Source organism: Mauremys reevesii, linkage group 2, assembly GCF_016161935.1.
Source record: "Mauremys reevesii isolate NIE-2019 linkage group 2, ASM1616193v1, whole genome shotgun sequence".
Classification (NCBI taxonomy): Eukaryota; Metazoa; Chordata; order Testudines; family Geoemydidae; genus Mauremys; species Mauremys reevesii.
In genome coordinates, this window is record NC_052624.1 from 76,669,107 (window position 1) to 76,687,884 (window position 18,778).

The 18,778-nt window shown below is 42.2% G+C and overlaps 1 protein-coding gene across 3 annotated transcripts in view; it reads left to right on the top strand.

Annotated features, from left to right (window-relative positions):
- The window catches only part of ANO10 (anoctamin 10), a 240,049-nt gene that overhangs the window by 157,019 nt on the left and 64,252 nt on the right, over positions 1-18,778 (top strand). For 2 of the 3 annotated variants that reach the window (XM_039527911.1, XM_039527913.1), the window contains exon 12: positions 12,623-12,739. In XM_039527911.1, the coding sequence (XP_039383845.1) occupies positions 12,623-12,739 (117 nt within the window). Of the gene's footprint in view, positions 1-12,622; positions 12,740-13,025; positions 13,128-18,778 lie in introns of those variants that run through there. The other variant, XM_039527912.1, reaches the window with a different exon arrangement.

The window sequence follows — 18,778 nt, forward strand, 5'->3', positions numbered from 1 at the left end:
CCATCAGTGTCCCCTAGTTCCATGAGTTCTTTTTCTAATAACCTTTTCTTTCTCTTTTTTTCTTGTTCACCCTTTTGCCTTCTAGGTTGCTCCCACTTTTCTGTCCCCCCCCCCCCCCGAAAGCAATACACTTGAACAACATGCATTTTAATACATCCAAATGCGAAGTCATACATCTAGGAACAAAGAATATAAGTCACACTTAGAAGATGGGGGACTGTCTCCTGGAGAGCAGTGACTCTGAATAGGACTTAGGGCTCATGGTAAATAACCATTTAATCATGAGCTCTCGGTGTGATGCAGTGGCTATGAAGGTGAATACGGTCCTTGGATGTATAAGCAGGACATATTGAGTGGAAGTAGAGATTACCTGTGCATGTGGCATTAGTGAGCCCATTGCTGGAATATCATGTCCTGTTCTGATGTCCACACTTCAAAAAGGATGTTGACAAACTGGAAAGGGTTCAGAAAAGAGCTAAAAGAATTAGTCAAGTTCTAGAAAAATGCCTTATAGTGAAAGACTAATGAAGCTCAATCTATGTAGTTTATCCAGGGGAAGGTTAAGAGGTAACTTGATAATGGTCTATAAGTACTTATCTGGGGAAGAAATTTCTGGTAGGAGCTGGTTCTTTGATCTAGCTGTAAAATATGTTATCCAGTGACTGGAAGATGAAGCCAGACAAATTCAGAGTAGAAATAAGGTACAAATTTTTAATAGTGAGGGTAATTGACCATTGGAACAACTTACATAGGGATATGATGACGTCTTCATCACTTAAAGTCTTTAAATCAAGACTGAATGTATTTCTAAAAGATATGCTATAGCTCAAAGAGACATTATGGGTTTGATACAGAAATTACTGGGTGAGGGGTTTTTGGCCTGTGTTATGCAGGATGACTGACAAGATGTTTATAGATGTCCTTTCGATCCTTAAAATCTGTGAATCTATGACTACTTGCTGCTCATGGTGTGAAACATCCTCTGGTAGTTTGGGCTGGCTGCATAAGTGCCATGAACCTGACTCTAAACATGTAAGTTGAAGGAACCACCTGCTGCTTTATCTGTAGCTGTGGAAGAAGGTTGCTTAGACCATGTGTGGAGTGATGATGGCAGAAAATCCATGGCTGTGGAGCTTTTCGTCTTCCACTACTTTCCTCTACCCCAATCTCCCTGTACCCTCAAAAAATAGTCCTCCACGGTGACTCATTTCCTGAGATTGGGAAATTGATATAATAATCTTGTCCTCTAGACCAGTGGTTCTTAACCTGGGGTGCCCGCACCCCCTGGGGGTGCAAGACATGCCAGATTTTTTTAGAAGGGAAATCATTGAAAACACAAATTAAGCACAGGCACGTAAGTACAGCTACTTTGTTTCATCAAACCTATGTATTTATTAATGATTACTGTAATATACAAACAAAAAATACATCTAGGTTTAAAGAACTGGCCTACTTCAACGATTTTTATAAGGGGTGTGAGATGATATTTTGATTTTTGATAAGGGGTGCGAGAACATATTTTGAGACCCAAAGGGGTGAAGGTTAAGAATCACTGCTGTAGACTCTCACTATTTTTGTTCGTTTGTTTGTTTTTAAGGGGAAAGAAAAATGCTACTAAATTCTGTGGCCTGTGTTATACAGGAGGTCATACTAGATGATCTCAATGGTCATCCATAAATGAAAAAAGACATATATAGTATCTAAACACAAACTACTATGCATACTGTGCTATCAAGCTCATATGTTTTATATTATATCATATAAAATAGATAATACGTCAATTAGTAGTACTTAGTCTTCCAGTTTTGAGGAATAACTTTTTTCCTCAGGTATGAATTATAAAGGTTCTTGTAAAATTGCATTTGTGAAATTTTTAGACTATAAACCCAATTACATTTATTAAAAGATTCATCTGCTGATACATTTTTTTGTATTTAAAAATATGGTGATCAAATTTAGGTATGATCTTTGTAACTTGGCACTCAATTTCTCCAGGTTACACCAGTATAACTGAGAACAGAATTTAGCCCAATGCTGTTAGCTAAATTATTACATACAGTAAAAGCTTTTTTATACAGCATGTTGGGGGAATGGGGGGGGGCAGTAAGTGAAAAATTCCCATTAACTAAGAGGGAGGGAGTTTGGGTGTGGGAGGGGGCTCGGGCAGGGGGTTGAGCCGCAGGAGGGGTGCAGGATTTGGGGGGGGGCTCACCTCTGGGGGCTCCCTGCAAGCGGCAAACTGTCCCTGCTGCTCCTAGGCGGAGGCATAACAGACAGCTCTCCTAGCCTAGCCCCAAGCGCTGATTCCGCAGCTCCCATTGGCCAGGAACCATGGCCAATGGGAGCTGCAGGGAGCAGCACCTTCAGGCGGAGGCAGCGCGCAGAGCCACCTGCCTCACCTCCACCTAGGAGCAGCAGGGACAATTCACCGCTTGCGGGGAGCCGCCGGAGGTGAGCGCCACCTGGATCCGGCATCCCACACCCTTTCCTACACCCCGTGCCCTGAGCCCACTCGCAAAGTCCCTCCCAGTGCCCATGCCCCACACCCCTCCCCACACCCCAATCCCCAGGCCCACACCCCCTCCTATACCTAAACTCCCTCCCAGAGTTCACACCCCACATCCCCTCCCACACTCCGAACCCCTCATGGCCATTCCTCTACCTACAAGTATCAGGAAAATGTCACTGCTTCTGGGGAGCCACACGGAGCTAGATAGGGAGCCTGCTGGCCCCACACCAACTGCACTATAAACCGGATTTTCTAGGAAGATTAGAAATACTGGTTTAGAGAGCTTTCCAGTTGGTACAGGGCCAGATAATACAGCTTTTACTGTATTATGTTTGATCCCTGTTTTTTTCAAGTGTGTTTCCTATTACTGCTATTAAGATTTTAAGTCTGTAATTTCTCTGCATCTTCCCTGATAACTCTCCTGTATTCAAAAAAAGGTTTTAGATATAACTGTAAGCTGAATGTTCCCCATGTATCTCTTGTCACATCTGAGTACTCGGATAGATTTTATCCCACTCTAGAGTATTGTCTCTCTTAATTCTTGTTCTAGCTGATCCTATCCTCCTTTAATATTTCATCTTTCCCTGGAAGGAATTCATCTGGCATTGTCCCTCATTTTTCTTTGTAAACTTGTTAGGAAAAAAAATGATATATTTACCAATATCTACCTCCTCTGTCAGCAGACCTATGTGTTTACTTAGGCTTTCTCAGGAATAGATTCTGCCATGTTGAGTGGGAAAAGGGGAAAAATTTGTGCATTTAGGGAGTGTTTCAGTGTTGACATGATGTCAAAGTAGAAATTTTTGTAATGTGGTATTAAGGATTGAATTGCTTGTGTTTACTGTCAAGGATGGTGGGATTGCACAAGTTGAAATAAATAAATATTTTCTTTGCCATCTCTTAGCTGATGTGCTAACTCCTTCCTTAATCTTTAACTTTGTATGTACAAAAAGAACGAGGAGTACTTGTGGCACCTTAGAGACGAACAAATTTATTTGGGCATAAGCTTTCGTGGGCTAAAATCCACTTAATCAGATGCATGCAGTAAAAATACAGGAGGAAGATATATATACACAGAGAACATGAAAAAATGGGTGTTGACATACCAACTCTAATGAGACTAATCAGTTAAGGTGGGCTATTATCAGCAGGTGGAAAAAACTTTTGTAGTGTTAATCAGGATGGCCCATTTCAAACAGTTGACAAGAAGGTGTGAGTAACAGTAGGGGAAAAATTAGCATGGGGAAATAGTTTTTACTTTGTGTAATGACTCATCCACTCCCAGGCCTGGTCTACACTAGGACTTTAATTCGAATTTAGCAGCGTTAATTCGAACTAACCGCTCAACCGTCCACACCAGGAAGCCATTTAATTCGAACTAGAGGGCTCTTTAGTTCGAATTTGGTACTCCACCCCGGCAGGTGGAGTAACGCTAAATTCGACATGGCTAGCTCGAATTAGGCTAGGTGTGGATGCTAATCGAACTTAGTAGCTCCGGGAGCTATCCCACAGTGCACCACTGTGTTGACGCTCTGGACAGCAGTCCGAGCTTTGATTCTCTGACCAGCCACACAGGAAATGACCCGGGAAAATTTGAATTCATTTTCCTGTCTGGGCACTTTGAATCTGACGTCCTGGCTGGACATCGGGGCGAGCTCCGCAGCACCTGCAACGCTGCAGAGCTCTCCAGCAGAGGAGTTCATGTAATCTCTGAATAGAAAGAGGGACCCAGCATGGACTGACTGGGAACTCTTGGATCTGATCGGTGTGTGGGGCGAGGAGACTGTGCTTTCGGAGCTGCGCTCCAAAACAGGGAATGCGAAGACCTACGAGAAGGTCTCCAAAGCCATGAGAGACAGAGGATACAGCCAGGATGCAACGCAGCGCCGCGTGAAAATCCAGGACCCCAGACAAGGCTACCAAAAAATCAAAGCGGCAAACGGACGCTACGGAGCCTGCAACCACTGCCCCACCAGTGACCGTGGACTCTGACTATGGGACAGTGTCGACGGACAGTTCCTCGGCGATGTTCATGGACGGGGAAGATGAGGAAGGGTTTGTGGAGGACGAGGCAGGCGACAGCGCTTACAACGCTGGTTTCCCCGACAGCCAGGATCTCTTCATCACCGTCACGGAGATCCCCTACCAACCCTCCCCGGCCGTTAACCCGGACCCTGAATCAGGGGAAGGAGCAGTCGGTAAGTGCTTTAAACATGTAAACTTTTATTCTTAATATAACAGGAATCTGAAGTATGTGAAAAGGAGGTCTCTATATATATGGGGATAGAACAGAAATCCTCCTGGGAGATCTCCACGAAGCTCTCCTGGAGGTAATCGAAAAGCCTCCGCAGGAGGTTCCTGGGGAGAGCTGCCTTATTGGGTGCTCCGTGGTAGCACAGTTTTCCGCGCCAGGCTTTCATGAGGTACTCAGGGAGCACTGCCTCCCCGAGCACGGCTGCATCGGGCCCTGGGTCGTGCGAGCTTTCACGCAGCATGCGCTCTATATCTCCTTCAGTGACCCTCCTCAGGGTGATCTCGCTCGGAGACTCCTGCATCTAATTAGGGTAATTACTGTAATGTTACGCCTGGTCCAAAGTATTTTTAAAAAATCTACGGACACACGGCATAGCACAGACTCAGCACGCAGCTGCGTGACGAGCGTAACGGAAAGCCAAAGAATATAATGGACGCTCATGGAGGGAGGGGGGAATGAGGACGCAAGGTATCCCACAGTTCCTGCTGTCTCCGAAAAGTATTTGCATTCTTGGATGAGCTCCAAATGCTTCTAGGGTCAAACACAGATTCTGCGGTGGGTCAGGGCATAGTTCGGCAATTTGCGCACACACCACACCCACCACCAGAAGTGAAAACAATCCTCTGTTGAGTCTTTTACATGTCACCCTATCTTTACTGAATGCTGCAGATAGACGCGATGGTGCAGCACTCAACACCAACATCCTTGCTCCCCCCACGCTATGGATGGCTGATGGTACAAAATGATGGAAATCTGTCCTCATCATCAGCCTCTTGGCACATGGGGCAGTGCAAAAGGGCTGGTAACCATGCCAACTAGTATCAGTAAGGTCGATCAAGGGCGCCTGTCCCTAATTTTTGATGGCTGATGGTACAATATGGCTGGTAACCATCCTCATCATTGCAACAGGGGGCTGAGCTCCATCAGCCCCCACCCTTCATTGTAAATAAAAGATTCAATTGCCCCTGGACTAGTAGAGGGATGATGGGCTCCTTCATCCACACTCCTTAATGTCCTGCCTGGACTATCATTGCAGCTGGAGGCTTCCTTCCAGTCATTTCTCACAAACAAGTCACTGTGTCTTATTCCTGCATTATTTATTACTTCATCACAGAAGTGGGGGGACAATGGTATGGTAGCCCAGGAAGGCTGGGGTAAGAACGGAATGAACAGGTGGTGTTGTTGCAGGAGCACCCCCTGTGAATAGCATACAGCTCATAATTTATGCAGGATCGGACAGAGAGCAGCTGTGCTCTCTGGTTCTATGATACAGTGGTTCTCTAGTACACTTGCCCATAATCTAGGCAGGACTGATTCTATTTTTAGATACCAAAAAGGAGGGATTGACTCGGAGTCATTCCCAGTTTTTGCTTTTGCGCCCCTGGCTGCTCGGCCAGGGGCACTTATGACAGCAGCAAATGGTGCAGTGCAAAAGGACAGGTAACCATGCCCATCTTATTACCATCTTATTACCAATTTATGGTATGGTTGATGGTACAATATGGCTGGTAACCATCTCTGCTGTCATGCAAAAGCAAACTCATGCTGCTGTGTAGCGCTGCTGGCCCGCCTCTGTCAGCGGCATCTAGTACACATACGGGGACATACACAAAAGGCAAAACAGTGTCCATGGTTGCCACGCTATGGCGTATGCCAGGGCAATTCTGGGAAAACGGGCTTGAAATGATTGTCTGCCATTGCTTTCCCGGAGGAAGGAATGACTGGCGACATTTACCCAGAATCCACCGCGAAATGATTTGTGCCCCAGCAGGCACAGGGTCTCAACCCAGAATTCACAGAGACAGCCTAGACTCAGTTAATTGTTCGCCAAAATGAATCTTTGCAAGAATTCACTCCCTGTTTCCCATCTCACAGCTTCCACTGTCTCCAGACCTGCCACAGCATCCCCTGCAGAGGCTGGCAAAGATTAGGCGGCGAAAGAAAAGACAAGGGACAAGATGTTCGAGGAACATATGGGCTGCTACCTAGCAGAGGCGGACCAGCAGAGCCAGTGTAGGAGACCGTCTCTCTGTGCCAGCGCTCACACAGCGAACGGGAGGAGAGGTGGCGTGAGGAAGACAAGCAGGCGACTGAAACGCTGCTTGGACTAGTGAGGGAGCAAATGGACACGCTCAGGCGCCTTGTGGATGTTCTGCAGGACCGCAGGAGGACAGAGACACCCTGCAGTGTATCTGCAACCGCACTCCCCTGCCACAAAGTCCAATACCCCCCTCAACGAAAGTAATCAGGAGGAGGCGGCCGGGGCGTGAATACTGTCACTGCACCACAGCACAGTGCTCAAGTACCCAAAAGCTCTCATACCCTACCTTTGCCGAAGTCCTTCACTTCCACACTCACAGTAGTCCCAATCCCAGTCCCATCCCCTAACTGTGTACTTAATTAATAAAAATGCTTTGCTGTTAATTACTGTTTCCGTTATGTTTTTTCAAAGAAGACTGTGTTTGAATGGGGGGCGTGGGGAAGGGGGTGTTTAATTGCATAGGACAGTCACCTTTCCCAGGGTACAGACACGGGGGCAGGATCAGCAGCGGGTCACACACACGGTGCAGTCAGTAGGCACCCTGGTCGGTTTTTGGAGGTGGTTTCCAGGATCTGTGTGGGCGGGGGAGATGTGACTTTGCAGCAGGGGAGGGCGGTTACAGATCTTATACAGCGGTCCTTGTCCTGGACCGCTGAGTCACGCAGCTGAGGAATCTGTATCCGTCCTCCTCCACCACAAGGTCACATATCCGCCCGCACACAGAATTCCATAAAGAGGAATGGCAGGCTCCGTTGAAAGAAGCATTCCGGCACTGCGGAACGCTCTAGGAGCAGGAGCCTGTCATTCCTTGAGTTTAGAGGCGGTCTTTACATCACCGCACACCCTACCCAGCACAGCCTGCGTCCCAGTTTCAACCCTTTCACGAAAAGTCATGAATAAAGAAACCTTTGTTAAGTAATAATGGGACATGTATTTTATTTTTACATGTGTGCTGGAAGTGGGGGTAACGGGGTGAACGGGGTATGTAACCGAAGAGGAGAGTCAACAGTAACTGGGTAAAGAAACAGGGGCAGATTCAGCTTCTCTGTAAAGAAACTGAACAGTCACAGGTCACGCTGCTCGCTGCTCGCTGGTATTTGAAGAGTTCCTTGTCGCTGTCCCAGGCGCCTGTATAGGGCTTCATGAGCAAGTGCATTAGCGGGCAGGCTAGGTCCCCGAGGATGACTATAGGCATCTGCACATCCACAACAGTTATTTCGTGGTCCGGGAAGAAACTACCTTCCTGCAGGCGTCTGAGCAGCACACAGTTCCTGAAAACACACGCATCATGAACCTTGCCCGGCCACCCGACGTTGATGTTTGTAAAACGTCCCCTATGGTCCCCCAGTGCTTGCAGCACCATTGAAAAGTGGCCCAATTTCTCAGCAGCTGACTGTGGAAGAGGTGGACGATAAAGTGCGAGGAGGAGAAAACGGCGATGATCGCAGCGGGCTCCATGCTTGCAGTGCTGTGGCGTCCGCGCTGTCACTGAACAGAAAAGTGCACGAACAGATTGCCCGCAGGCGCTTTCAAGGAGGAAGGGAGGGAGGTTGTGATTGACGGTTCAATGACGACACTTACCCAAAACCACCCTCGACACATTTCTCCCCCCAGCAGGCATTGGGGGCTCTACCCAGCATTCCAATGGGCAGCAGGGACTGCGGGAACTGTGGGATAGCTTCCCACAGTGCACCGCTTCCAAAGTCGACGCTGGCTCTGTGAATGTGGACTCAGAAATTCGAATTAGTGTATTTAGTATGGATACACAAATTCGACTTCATAAGGTCGAATCCACAAATTCGAACTAAGTTGATTCGAAATAGTCTTGTAGTGTAGACAAGGCCCCAGTCTTTATTCAAGCCTAATTTAATGGTGTTCAGTTTGCAAATTAATTCCAGTTTCTGCAGTTTCTCGCCGGAGTCTGTTTTTGAAGTTTTTTGTTGAAGAATTGCGACTTTTAGGTCTCTAATTGAGTGACCAGGGAGGTTGAAGTGTTCTCCAATTGGTTTTTAAATGTTATAATTCTTGACATCTGATTTGTGTCCATTTATTCTTTTGTGTAGAGACTGTCTGGTTTGGCCAATGTACATGGAAGAGGGGCATTGCTGGCACATGATGGCATATATCACATTGGTAGATGTGCAGGTGAATGAGCCTCTGATGGTGTGGCTGATGTGATTGGGTCCTATGATGGTGTCCCTTGAGTAGATATGTGGACAGAGTTGGCAACGGGCTTTGTTGCAAGGATAGGTTCCTGGATTAGTGTTTTTGTTGTGTGGTGTGTGGTTTCTGGTGAGTATTTGCTTCAGGTTTGGGGGCTGTCTGTAAGCGAGGACTGGCCTGTCTCCCAAGATCTGTGAGAGTGAGGGATCGTCCTTCAGGATAGGTTGTAGATCCTTGATGATGTGCTGGAGAGGTTTTAGCTGGGGGCTAAAGGTTACGGCTAGTGGCATTCTGTTACTTTCTTTGTTGGACCTGTCCTGGAGTAGGTGACTTCTGGGTATTCTTCTGGCTCTGTCAGTCTGTTTTATCACTTCAGCAGGTGGGTATTATAGTTTTAAGAACGCTTGATAGAGATCGTGTAGGTGTTTGTCTCTGTCTGAGGGATTGGAGCAAATGCGGTTGTATCTTAGGGCTTGGCTGTAGACAATGGATCGTGTGATGTGGTCTGGATGAAAGCTGGAGGCATGTAGGTAAGTATAGTGGTCAGGTAGGTTTCCAGTATAGGGTAATGTTTATGTGACCATCACTTATTAGCACTGTAGTGTCCAGGAAGTGGATCTCTTGTGTGGACTGGTCCAGGCTGAGGCTGATAGTGGGATGGAAATTGTTGAAATCATGGTGGAATTCCTCAAGGGCTTCTTTTCTGTGGGTCCAAGTGATGAGGATGTCATCAATGTAGCACAAGTAGAGTAGGGGCGTTAGGGGATGAGAGCTGAGGAAGCGTTGTTTTAAGTCAGACATAAAAATGTTGGCATACTGTGGAGCCATGCGGGTACTTCAAGGTATGCGTTGTCCCCAGATGTGAAATAGTTGTGGGTGAGGACAAAGTTCAGCCACCAGGTTTGCTGTGACATTATCGGGGATACTGTTCCTGACGACTTGTAGTCCACCTTTGTGTGGAATGTTGGTGTAGAGGGCTTCTGCATCCATAGTGGCCAGGATGGTGTTTTCTGGAAGATCACCAATGGATTGTAGTTTCCTCAGGAAGTCAGTGGTGTCTCGAAGATAGCTAGGAGTGCTGGTAGCGTGGGGCCTGAGGAGAGAGTCTACATAGCCAGACAATCCAGCTCTCAGGATGCCTGAGATGATGGGGCGTCCAGGATTTCCAGGTTTATGGATCTTGGGTAGCAGATAGAATACCCCTGGTTGGGGGTCGAGGGGTGTGTCTGTGCAGATTTGTTCCTGTGTTTTTTCAGGGAGTTTCTTGAGCAAATGGTGTAGTTTCTTTTGGTAACCCTCAGTGGGATCAGAGGGTAATGGCCTGTAGAATGTGGTGTTAGAGAGCTGCCTAGCAGCCTTTCGTTCATATTCCAACTTATTCATGATGATGAGAGCACCTTCTTTGTCAGTCTTTTTTATTACGATGTCAGAGTTGTTCCTGAGGCTGTGGATGGCATTGTGTTCTGCACGTCTGAGGTTATGGAGCAAGTGATGCTGCTTTTCCACAATTTCAGCCCATGCACATCGGTGGAAGCACTCTATGTAGAAGTCCAGTCTGTTGTTTCAACCTTCAGGAGGAGTCCATGCAGAATCCTTCTTTTTGTAGTGTTGGTTGGAAGGTTTCTGTGGATTAGTGTGCTGTTCAGAGGTGTGTTGGAAATATTCCTTGAGTCAGAGACATCGAAAGTAGGATTCCAGGTCACCACAGAACTGTATCATGTTCTTGGGGGTGGAGAGGCAGAAGGAGAGGACCCGAGATAGGACAGACTCTTCTGCCAGGCTAAGAGTATAGCTAGATAGATTAACAATATTATTGGGTGAGTTAAGGAAACCACTGTTGTGGCCCTTGTGGCATGTGGTAGTTTAGATAGTTTAGTATCCTTTTTCCTTTGTAGAGAAGCAAAGTGTGTGTTTTAAATGGCTTGTCTAGTTTTTGTAAAGTCCAACCACGAGGAAGTTTGTATGGAAGGTTGGCTTTTTATGAGAGTATCCAGTTTTGAGAGCTCATATTTAATCTTTCCCTGTTTGCTGTATAGGATGTTGATCAGGTGGTTCCGCAGTTTCTTTGAGAGTGTGTGGCACAATCTCTCAGCATAGTCTGTGTGGTATGTAGATTGTAATGGATTTTTTACCTTCAGTCATTTTGGTAGGATGTCCATCTGTTTGCATTTGGAAAGGAAGATGATGTCTATCTGTATATGAGTTTTTTCATGAAGTTGATGGATTTCCACTTCATACGGCTAAATTCGGTGCCTTGTATGGTGATGGTTTCAGTGGTAGTATTCTCTTAAACATTACCTTTACCTCTTTTTTCTTTCAGTATTGGCCTGTTTATAGTTAAAGTATGTTTATTGCTGCACAGTCCACATGACCATTGTGTGGGTTTGTATTTCTTTCCATTTCTCCACTGTCCTTTACGTCCGTTGCATTATACCAGGTGATTTATTTCTAGCTCTTCCCATCCCATATCTTTACTCTTGATGTTTAGCATATTGTGTTTTGTGTTGTGCAGCCAACTGCATCAAGATGGAACATTTAATTCTTGGACTTGTATTCTCAGAAAAATGAGAGTCAGTGTTCTTTTCCATTTTATGACAATTAGAGCACTGATTCAGGAAAAAAGTTATGCATACATGTGTATAAATACCATTTAAAGCATGTGTATAAGAACCATTGATGTCAGTGGGACTTAAGCATGTGCTTAAAGTTAAGTTTCTCTATATAGAGATGCTTTTCTGAATCACGGCCAAGTTGCTGCCATCAGAATCATGGCAAGTTGCTATCCAGTCCTCAGTAAGGTAAATGTTGAGGGACTCTGGCTTAGATGCTCATGCAAACAACTGTGTACCCCCTCCCCCCAAATAAACACCTGTCTTGATAGCTTGGAACTTGTTTTGAACAGTCATTAATGTGTGTGCTGCATCTTTATGTCAAATACAAGGAGTGATGAATGAGGATTAAGTTTAACTTTGAATTTTCTGGTCTTGGGTTAAGTGTTTATATAATCCTTTGCTATATAATTATGGCTAATTTGGCCTATTCCTTCCACTCCTTATATTTAGAATATCCTCCCAATTAATGTTGGCCAGTTCACCGCTTCTGTGTATAATTCCAGCTGTAAAATCCAAACTCCTGTTGTGTTGTATTGTTTTGTAGTCCACACACTAGGACTTTTAGATTATACTCTTTCTGGGGCAGGAACTCTGTTGTTTATTTTTGTTTGGCACATTTTACCATTGTATTATGTCATGTAAATCTATTGTGACATATACATCTTATGCTTTCACTATGTACTACAGTTCTTATCCTAGATTCAAATTCCAACCAGGTCAGTATCAATCTGAATAGTTTGATTTGAATCAGGAATCACAAATGTATAAATAAGAAGAATGATACAATACATAATGAAAATAAAAAAATTATAATAAATACAAACCTAATGGACGTAAGTGTTTATTTGCAAAGTATAAATAATTGTTGAGCTGGAAAAGTCAGGCGTAATCGTGGCATAGTTTGCCATCACTATTTCTCACACAATTAACAATAAATCATTTTTCGGCATCCTGGAATTAAAATTTGCAGAACGCTTTTGTATTACTCTTATTTACTTGCCATAAACTGTATAACAGAGTATTGAATTTGTTTTTTTCCCCAGCATATTCTACTGGCATTGAAGTTTGTCATGGCGTTTGTGATTCCTGATAAACCACGGGATATCCAGATAAAACTGGCCAGGTTGGAATTTGAATCTCTAGAAGCTCTCAAACAGCAGGTATGGGCAACTCACTTGGGGAAACAAATGTACTAGTTTGGGGGACCAAATGAAAAGGTAAATTATGGAAATTGTCAGTACTATCCTTCTGTTTCAATTGCCTGGTATTCAATATTAGCATCTTAAAGGGACATACATAGTATTCATCTAAAATGTAAAATAATTTACAAATTGTTTTTAAAAAACCCTATTATTGATGCAAAAGTTTTCAATGATTTAGTCATTGATCATTCCAATTAAAATATTTTTTGGCTAGAGTTTAACTATCTTTCTGTATTGTTTGCAGCCAAAATAAAGCAGTGTTTAACAGAAACAGAAGAAAATGCCTATCAATAAACATGAAATTGATTAGTATATTTTAATCACATCGACTGAAAAGCAAAAAGCAGACAGCATTAATGCTGAAAAGTAAATTAAATTTTAAAAAGTACTTTAAATTCTAATAATTTCAGTTATTGTTTAGTAACAGAGAGATCAACATTTTTAACCTGACAGCAGCTCATGAATTTGCCTTGAATTTGCCAGATTAGGTCAGGTATCTTTCATTTAAAAAAAACAACCCACTTTCTTGTTTATAATGATACTTTCTTTCCTTTGTAAAGAGCTTTGAAATCTATGGATGAAAAGCTCTCTATAAGAAATGGTGTTCATTGTACTGGCATCACATGTAAATTGTGGTTGGCCACTGTATGGCTGAATATTGTTATTGTAAGCACTCTTGGCATGGATTTTTTTTTTAAATAATCATTTCAATATTTGTTTTGGGGGAAGGTTACCAAAGAATTATATGAACATTATGTGAAAAAGGTAAACTAGATTACATTGTATTACCACAGTCTTAGCATTTTTTTTTATATAATTTACATTTCAGTTGTAAGTAACATGTATCCCTTAGGAAAACAATTAGCTAGATTTTTGTACTGCAGAATCTATAGAGGCAAATGCATACAAGGAGACAGTAGTGGAAATCACAACTGAAAGTAACTAGTATGTGGTAACCTCAAGCGATGGGAAGAGATCTCTCAGGTAGAACATGCCTGTATGGCTACCCTCTACAAAGAAAATAGATCATGAGGGAAACTCCATGACCTAGTGGAAAGAGGAATAGCTATGTGGGGGAGGAACTGGTTGGACCTCCATAGGTTCTGAAAAATATTTGACTTGAGGATATTTAGCTGAAGGATCCAGTTACAGAAAGCAGACTTCCAGGGTAAAGATTAGCAAATAATGTAATTTTGTAGTATTGGAAGCTAAAATGTGAAGTATCTGTAGTAGCTGATTACAATAAGCATTATGCTCATAGCTGTCTGTCTACACTGAATTAATCTAATGTTGCGCGAAATCATTTATGAAAATAACCCTTTTTTATTTCTTTGCTTTATTTTTGAACATGGGGATTTCCATCTTAACCTTTATAATTGCCAATATTAAAAGTATTTCAGAGGCCAATTATCCATAAAAATAGGGATTTGGGACCGCTGGGTCCTCAGCCACCAGAAAGTTGCATGTGAATTATGATGAATTTTAGGTTTTTCATGTGAGTATTTTAATTCTGGTGGTGGGCTTTCATCTGTTAGTTTTTGGCTTTTCTTAGAGATCTTGGGTGAAATCATGGTCCATTAAAGTAAAATGAGAGTTTTACCATTGACTTACTGGGGCCAGGATTTCATTCCTCATCTTCTGTCAGACTAAGAGTAGGATTTAAAGCAAAACCAAGTGAGACAAACAAAAGCCCCACTTAACCCTGTGTTGTCTGTCCCATGTATTGGACTGTGATTGTGCATGAATGTGATAACTTTTCACAGAAACAAGCACAAGACAAGCATAAACTTTGCAAAAATATACCCAAAAACAATGTTAGGAAACCCCCCAAAGTTTCAGAGTTGAAGTCATATTCATACTCGCTCATCTTTCTTCCCTGCCACTTCAAAGTCCTTAGATGGTATTTTATACAGTGGAAATGAACTGGGGTGTATTAGGGCAGCAGCATCAAATGTTCATATCAACACAACATTAGTGTTCACATTGTCCCAGTGGTCACTACTGATTTGCAGAGGCAATATACTTATAGTACACCAGTTATAGGTGAGTAATCGTCCGTACTCTGTGATCTTCAACTGAAGTTGGAGAATACACTTTAACAAAAAAAAATCTTCCGTGATATCTGGCAAAATGTTATATTCATTTCAGCCAAACTGACTCCTGAAATATTACATTGCCATCACTGTTAAAAATACATGGTCTTATATGATGTGTGTCCCTATCCAGGTCAAGGCAGTTTTCCACAATAAAACAATAAAAAATAAAATCCAAATTAAAATTGAATCTAAGGCTCTGCAATATAGTTTTGTAGTTCTCTAATGGGTTCATTGTGAAGTTACCAGGAGTTGACCGTAGTCTTACATGTCCTCTACTTAACATTTTAAAGAGCAGGGCTGCTGCTCTATTTTAGTTGCTCCTTTTCTCTATTTTCATTTTGTAGACAGGCATAACTAGTTCATCCACTGAAACCTTAAGCACAAGTGAATAAAACCACCTTTGATTAGAATATGCCAGTTGGAATCTACTGAGTGTGGTTCAATATGAATATATTTGTCAGCAGTTAAGACTTAAACTTTCATCCTCACATCTATGCATTAATTACCATAATATGTGCCTGAGCCCCAAGTCTTCAGGGTTTGTTTTATTAATCCTACTGAGAGATGGGAATTCTGCATTTCAGGGGAACTAAAACCCTCCAGTTCTTTTCATTCTCCATCATTTTACAGGATAGATAAATCCTTGCTAGTTTTAGGATACCTATAATTATATGCACAAATAACTACCATCACCTTTTCAGATTTTCCTTGACTGATTCCATGTTATGTCTTTCATAGTTTGAACATGTCATGTATTAAGTAATGTACTGAAATGGAATGCTCTCATGTGGAGACTTGTCTTTATTCTTTAATGTCACATTAAAACAGCTTTGGTTTTCTGGATGTCAGCTGGCAAAATATCTGCACTTCAAAATAATTCATTGACAACATGAAAAGATACTGAGGCATTTATTTTTAAAGCATATTTTCAAGTTCTTTCAGCTTCAAATAGTCAAGATAATCATAGATAAACCTTCTGGCAATAAACATCATCTTAGTAATTTAACTCATTTTAGTTTCAAAATTTAAAATTGATTTTTCTAAAAACATTTTTTTAAAAGCAAAAAAAAATGTTAGACTTATATGTCACAGGGAAGCTTCTTCCTCCCCACTGCTGTGGTAAGTGCATACGAAATCCCTCTTCTGACTACTGTCACAATTACCTGTCCCCCCGTTTATTTTAATGCATGAGAGATGCTAAAAGAGGGGTCTGTTTTTCCATGCTTGCAGAAGATCCTGATTGAGAATAGCTTTGGGACTTCTGTTCCCTTGAGACAATAGGTACTAGGTGTACATCACTCTGAAGTAACGGTATATTGCTTGTTGTCTGGGTGTGGAAGAGGATTCCAGCTCTTCTCTGTTCAGACCCATCTGCTGGCTGATTACCTCTTTGACAATGATTTTGCACAATTAGTGTCCCATGTTCCTTGCTGAAAGTAGTATTCCAAAGCAGTGAGGAAGAGGGACTTGCGGTGGTGTGCTCTATTTTGTTATGTGGCCATAATCTCCACCTATTATCTTAAAAAAGGATAAAATTCCAAGAAAGTATGGATTGGGGAAAAATCAGTGAAGACAGCTTCCTTGTTGAATTGTTTCTCCTTTTTAAGACTCCTCATTAGATAACAGGGAAAGACAGATAAGTGCCTTTAATAATAAATGTATTGAAAGGATAACAGAAACACTCCCGCCTCTATGACACTGGGACTAAACAGAATCATGAAATAGTCTGTGCTCTATTCCATTGAAATCAACAGAATATCAGTGTGTCAGGCATGTCCATTAGCACAGGAAGTGTGCGTTTACTGGACATATGTATGTAACTGGCACATTCAGCAACAATGCTGCAGTTAACACAATGTGCTGCCTGCCTATAGATAGTAAGTAGAGAGTTGTTGATGGTGGGAAGAATGTGAAGGACAGTGGAGGAAAGGAGAGGGAGAGGGCAGAATTGCTCATTGGTTTGTTTCTCTTTCATTTGTTTTGCTATGCAAACTGTTTGAGCATCTGATATTGGTATCTATTATATTTTCTTAACCTAGAAAGCTGCCATGTTGTTTTGCAGCCAAATTATTTATAAACCTAACCATCACTCAAAACTGTCATCTGAGCTCAGTATATTACTGGTACCAACTCTCATGTTAGTTGATGTAGATAAAATTTGCATACAGTGAAGTAAGGGTGGGGGGGGTTGCAACTCAGTGAGCATTTCCTTATGGCGAATTATTGTCTTAGATGCTGAAAAGATTCATGCTGATATTGGAGTACTCTGAGAAAAATCTAGTTTCCTGATACAGGCAAATGTTGATTATGTAATTAAAGCACAAACTCACATATGGTGTTCAAATAAAATGGTTATTAATTATTTTTGTCTGTCAGATTTTTTAAAGAAAGAACCCAAACCTGTTTAAATTTAATTTGAAAAGGCAATTTCTCCTTGTTTATTTATTTTATGTTTATTACTAGTGAGTAATCTCTTGCCCCTGGACATCCTTTAATATAAGGTTTGTGTGTGTTTGTTAGCAGAAGGGATAGACTATTAATAAAATGTATTAGACTTTCATAACATAATTATCTTTTTATATATATTTTTAGTAAATGTTATCACTCTTGAAAGTGAGAGATTTGTAACCAGTCATAGCGGAAACACACAAACTTGCTCACATAGTTCTCCCAATATACTTTAATCCAAAGCATTCTTGATGCCCTAAAGATGGGCCCTTCTTGAGAGCATCCTTCTGAACCTGTCAATGTAAAAGCGTTGGAGGAACCACCCTAAATGTAGAACCGGTGGGAAGAGGGCAGGGCGAGAGCCCAAAATGAATTGTGGGGTTAACTTCATTAGCCTTTATAGCATTTTCTGTAATATCAATTTCATGATTCTCTATTTCTGATAACTGAAAAAGTGAGATGACACAGAGTCTATGTGGTATGGAGGTAAATTTACATTTGTAATGAGGGAATGGTTGCATAAGCATAGAATTAGAAATATGTATGAATGTTATGTGATTGTGATTAATTACATGCTGGTGGGATGGGAAGCAAACTCACCAGAAAATTTAGTTTTAATTTTTAAGCAACCTATTGGCTCTTTCTCTCATAGTTGCCAAAGTTAAATTTGTTCCTAATATCACACATTGACAGCAGCGAACCCATTCTTGCAAAGAAACCTCAGTCTTACCTTTTTTAGCCTCTGACCTAGATCCTAGGAATGGAATTCAGCAAAAGTCAAGCCTCTCTCCTCTGCATCCCCCCAACATCCCACAGCATTGGTAATATATCTACAAGGAAATGCAGAGTAAAATGAGTAAGACTAGGTTAAAATTATGCTTAAACCTAAACACTCTGCAGTTACAGCAGACTTCATAGGTTAAGAATCCACAGGGATGCCCAATTACATTCTGACTGTCTTGAACACAGTGGGGGCAAACTCTTCCATTTCACATAAATATGGCGTAAAGTGCACCAAGAATTCTGATTTCAAGTGACTGTTGTCACCCAACTATTAATAGGCATTTAATTTGAGTGAGCCTGGATTTTTATCAAAATTTCAGTATTGTTCCGACTTTTTCCAAAATGTCCTGTTTTCCCTGTTTTATGTGCTGCTTCCCTGGCCTCCATTTTCCTGGCAGATCACCCTTCAGAAACAGCAGGAGGATGAGCAGTAGGAAGCCTCAGGATTCCTAAAAAAAGAGACATGCTATAAAAAGGGGGAATAACATTAGCCTAGCAGAGTTCAAACTTCTCATCCCTCTATGTAAATTACCTCTGCTAATCCCTGGTGTCACTGCATTGTTATCTGATTCTGTCACCATAGGAGAGCTAAGGTGGAGGGCCAGAAAGATCACTGTTACATTAGTGCTGACACTTGTATAATGACTGAGTCCATGCATGTGTTGAAGAA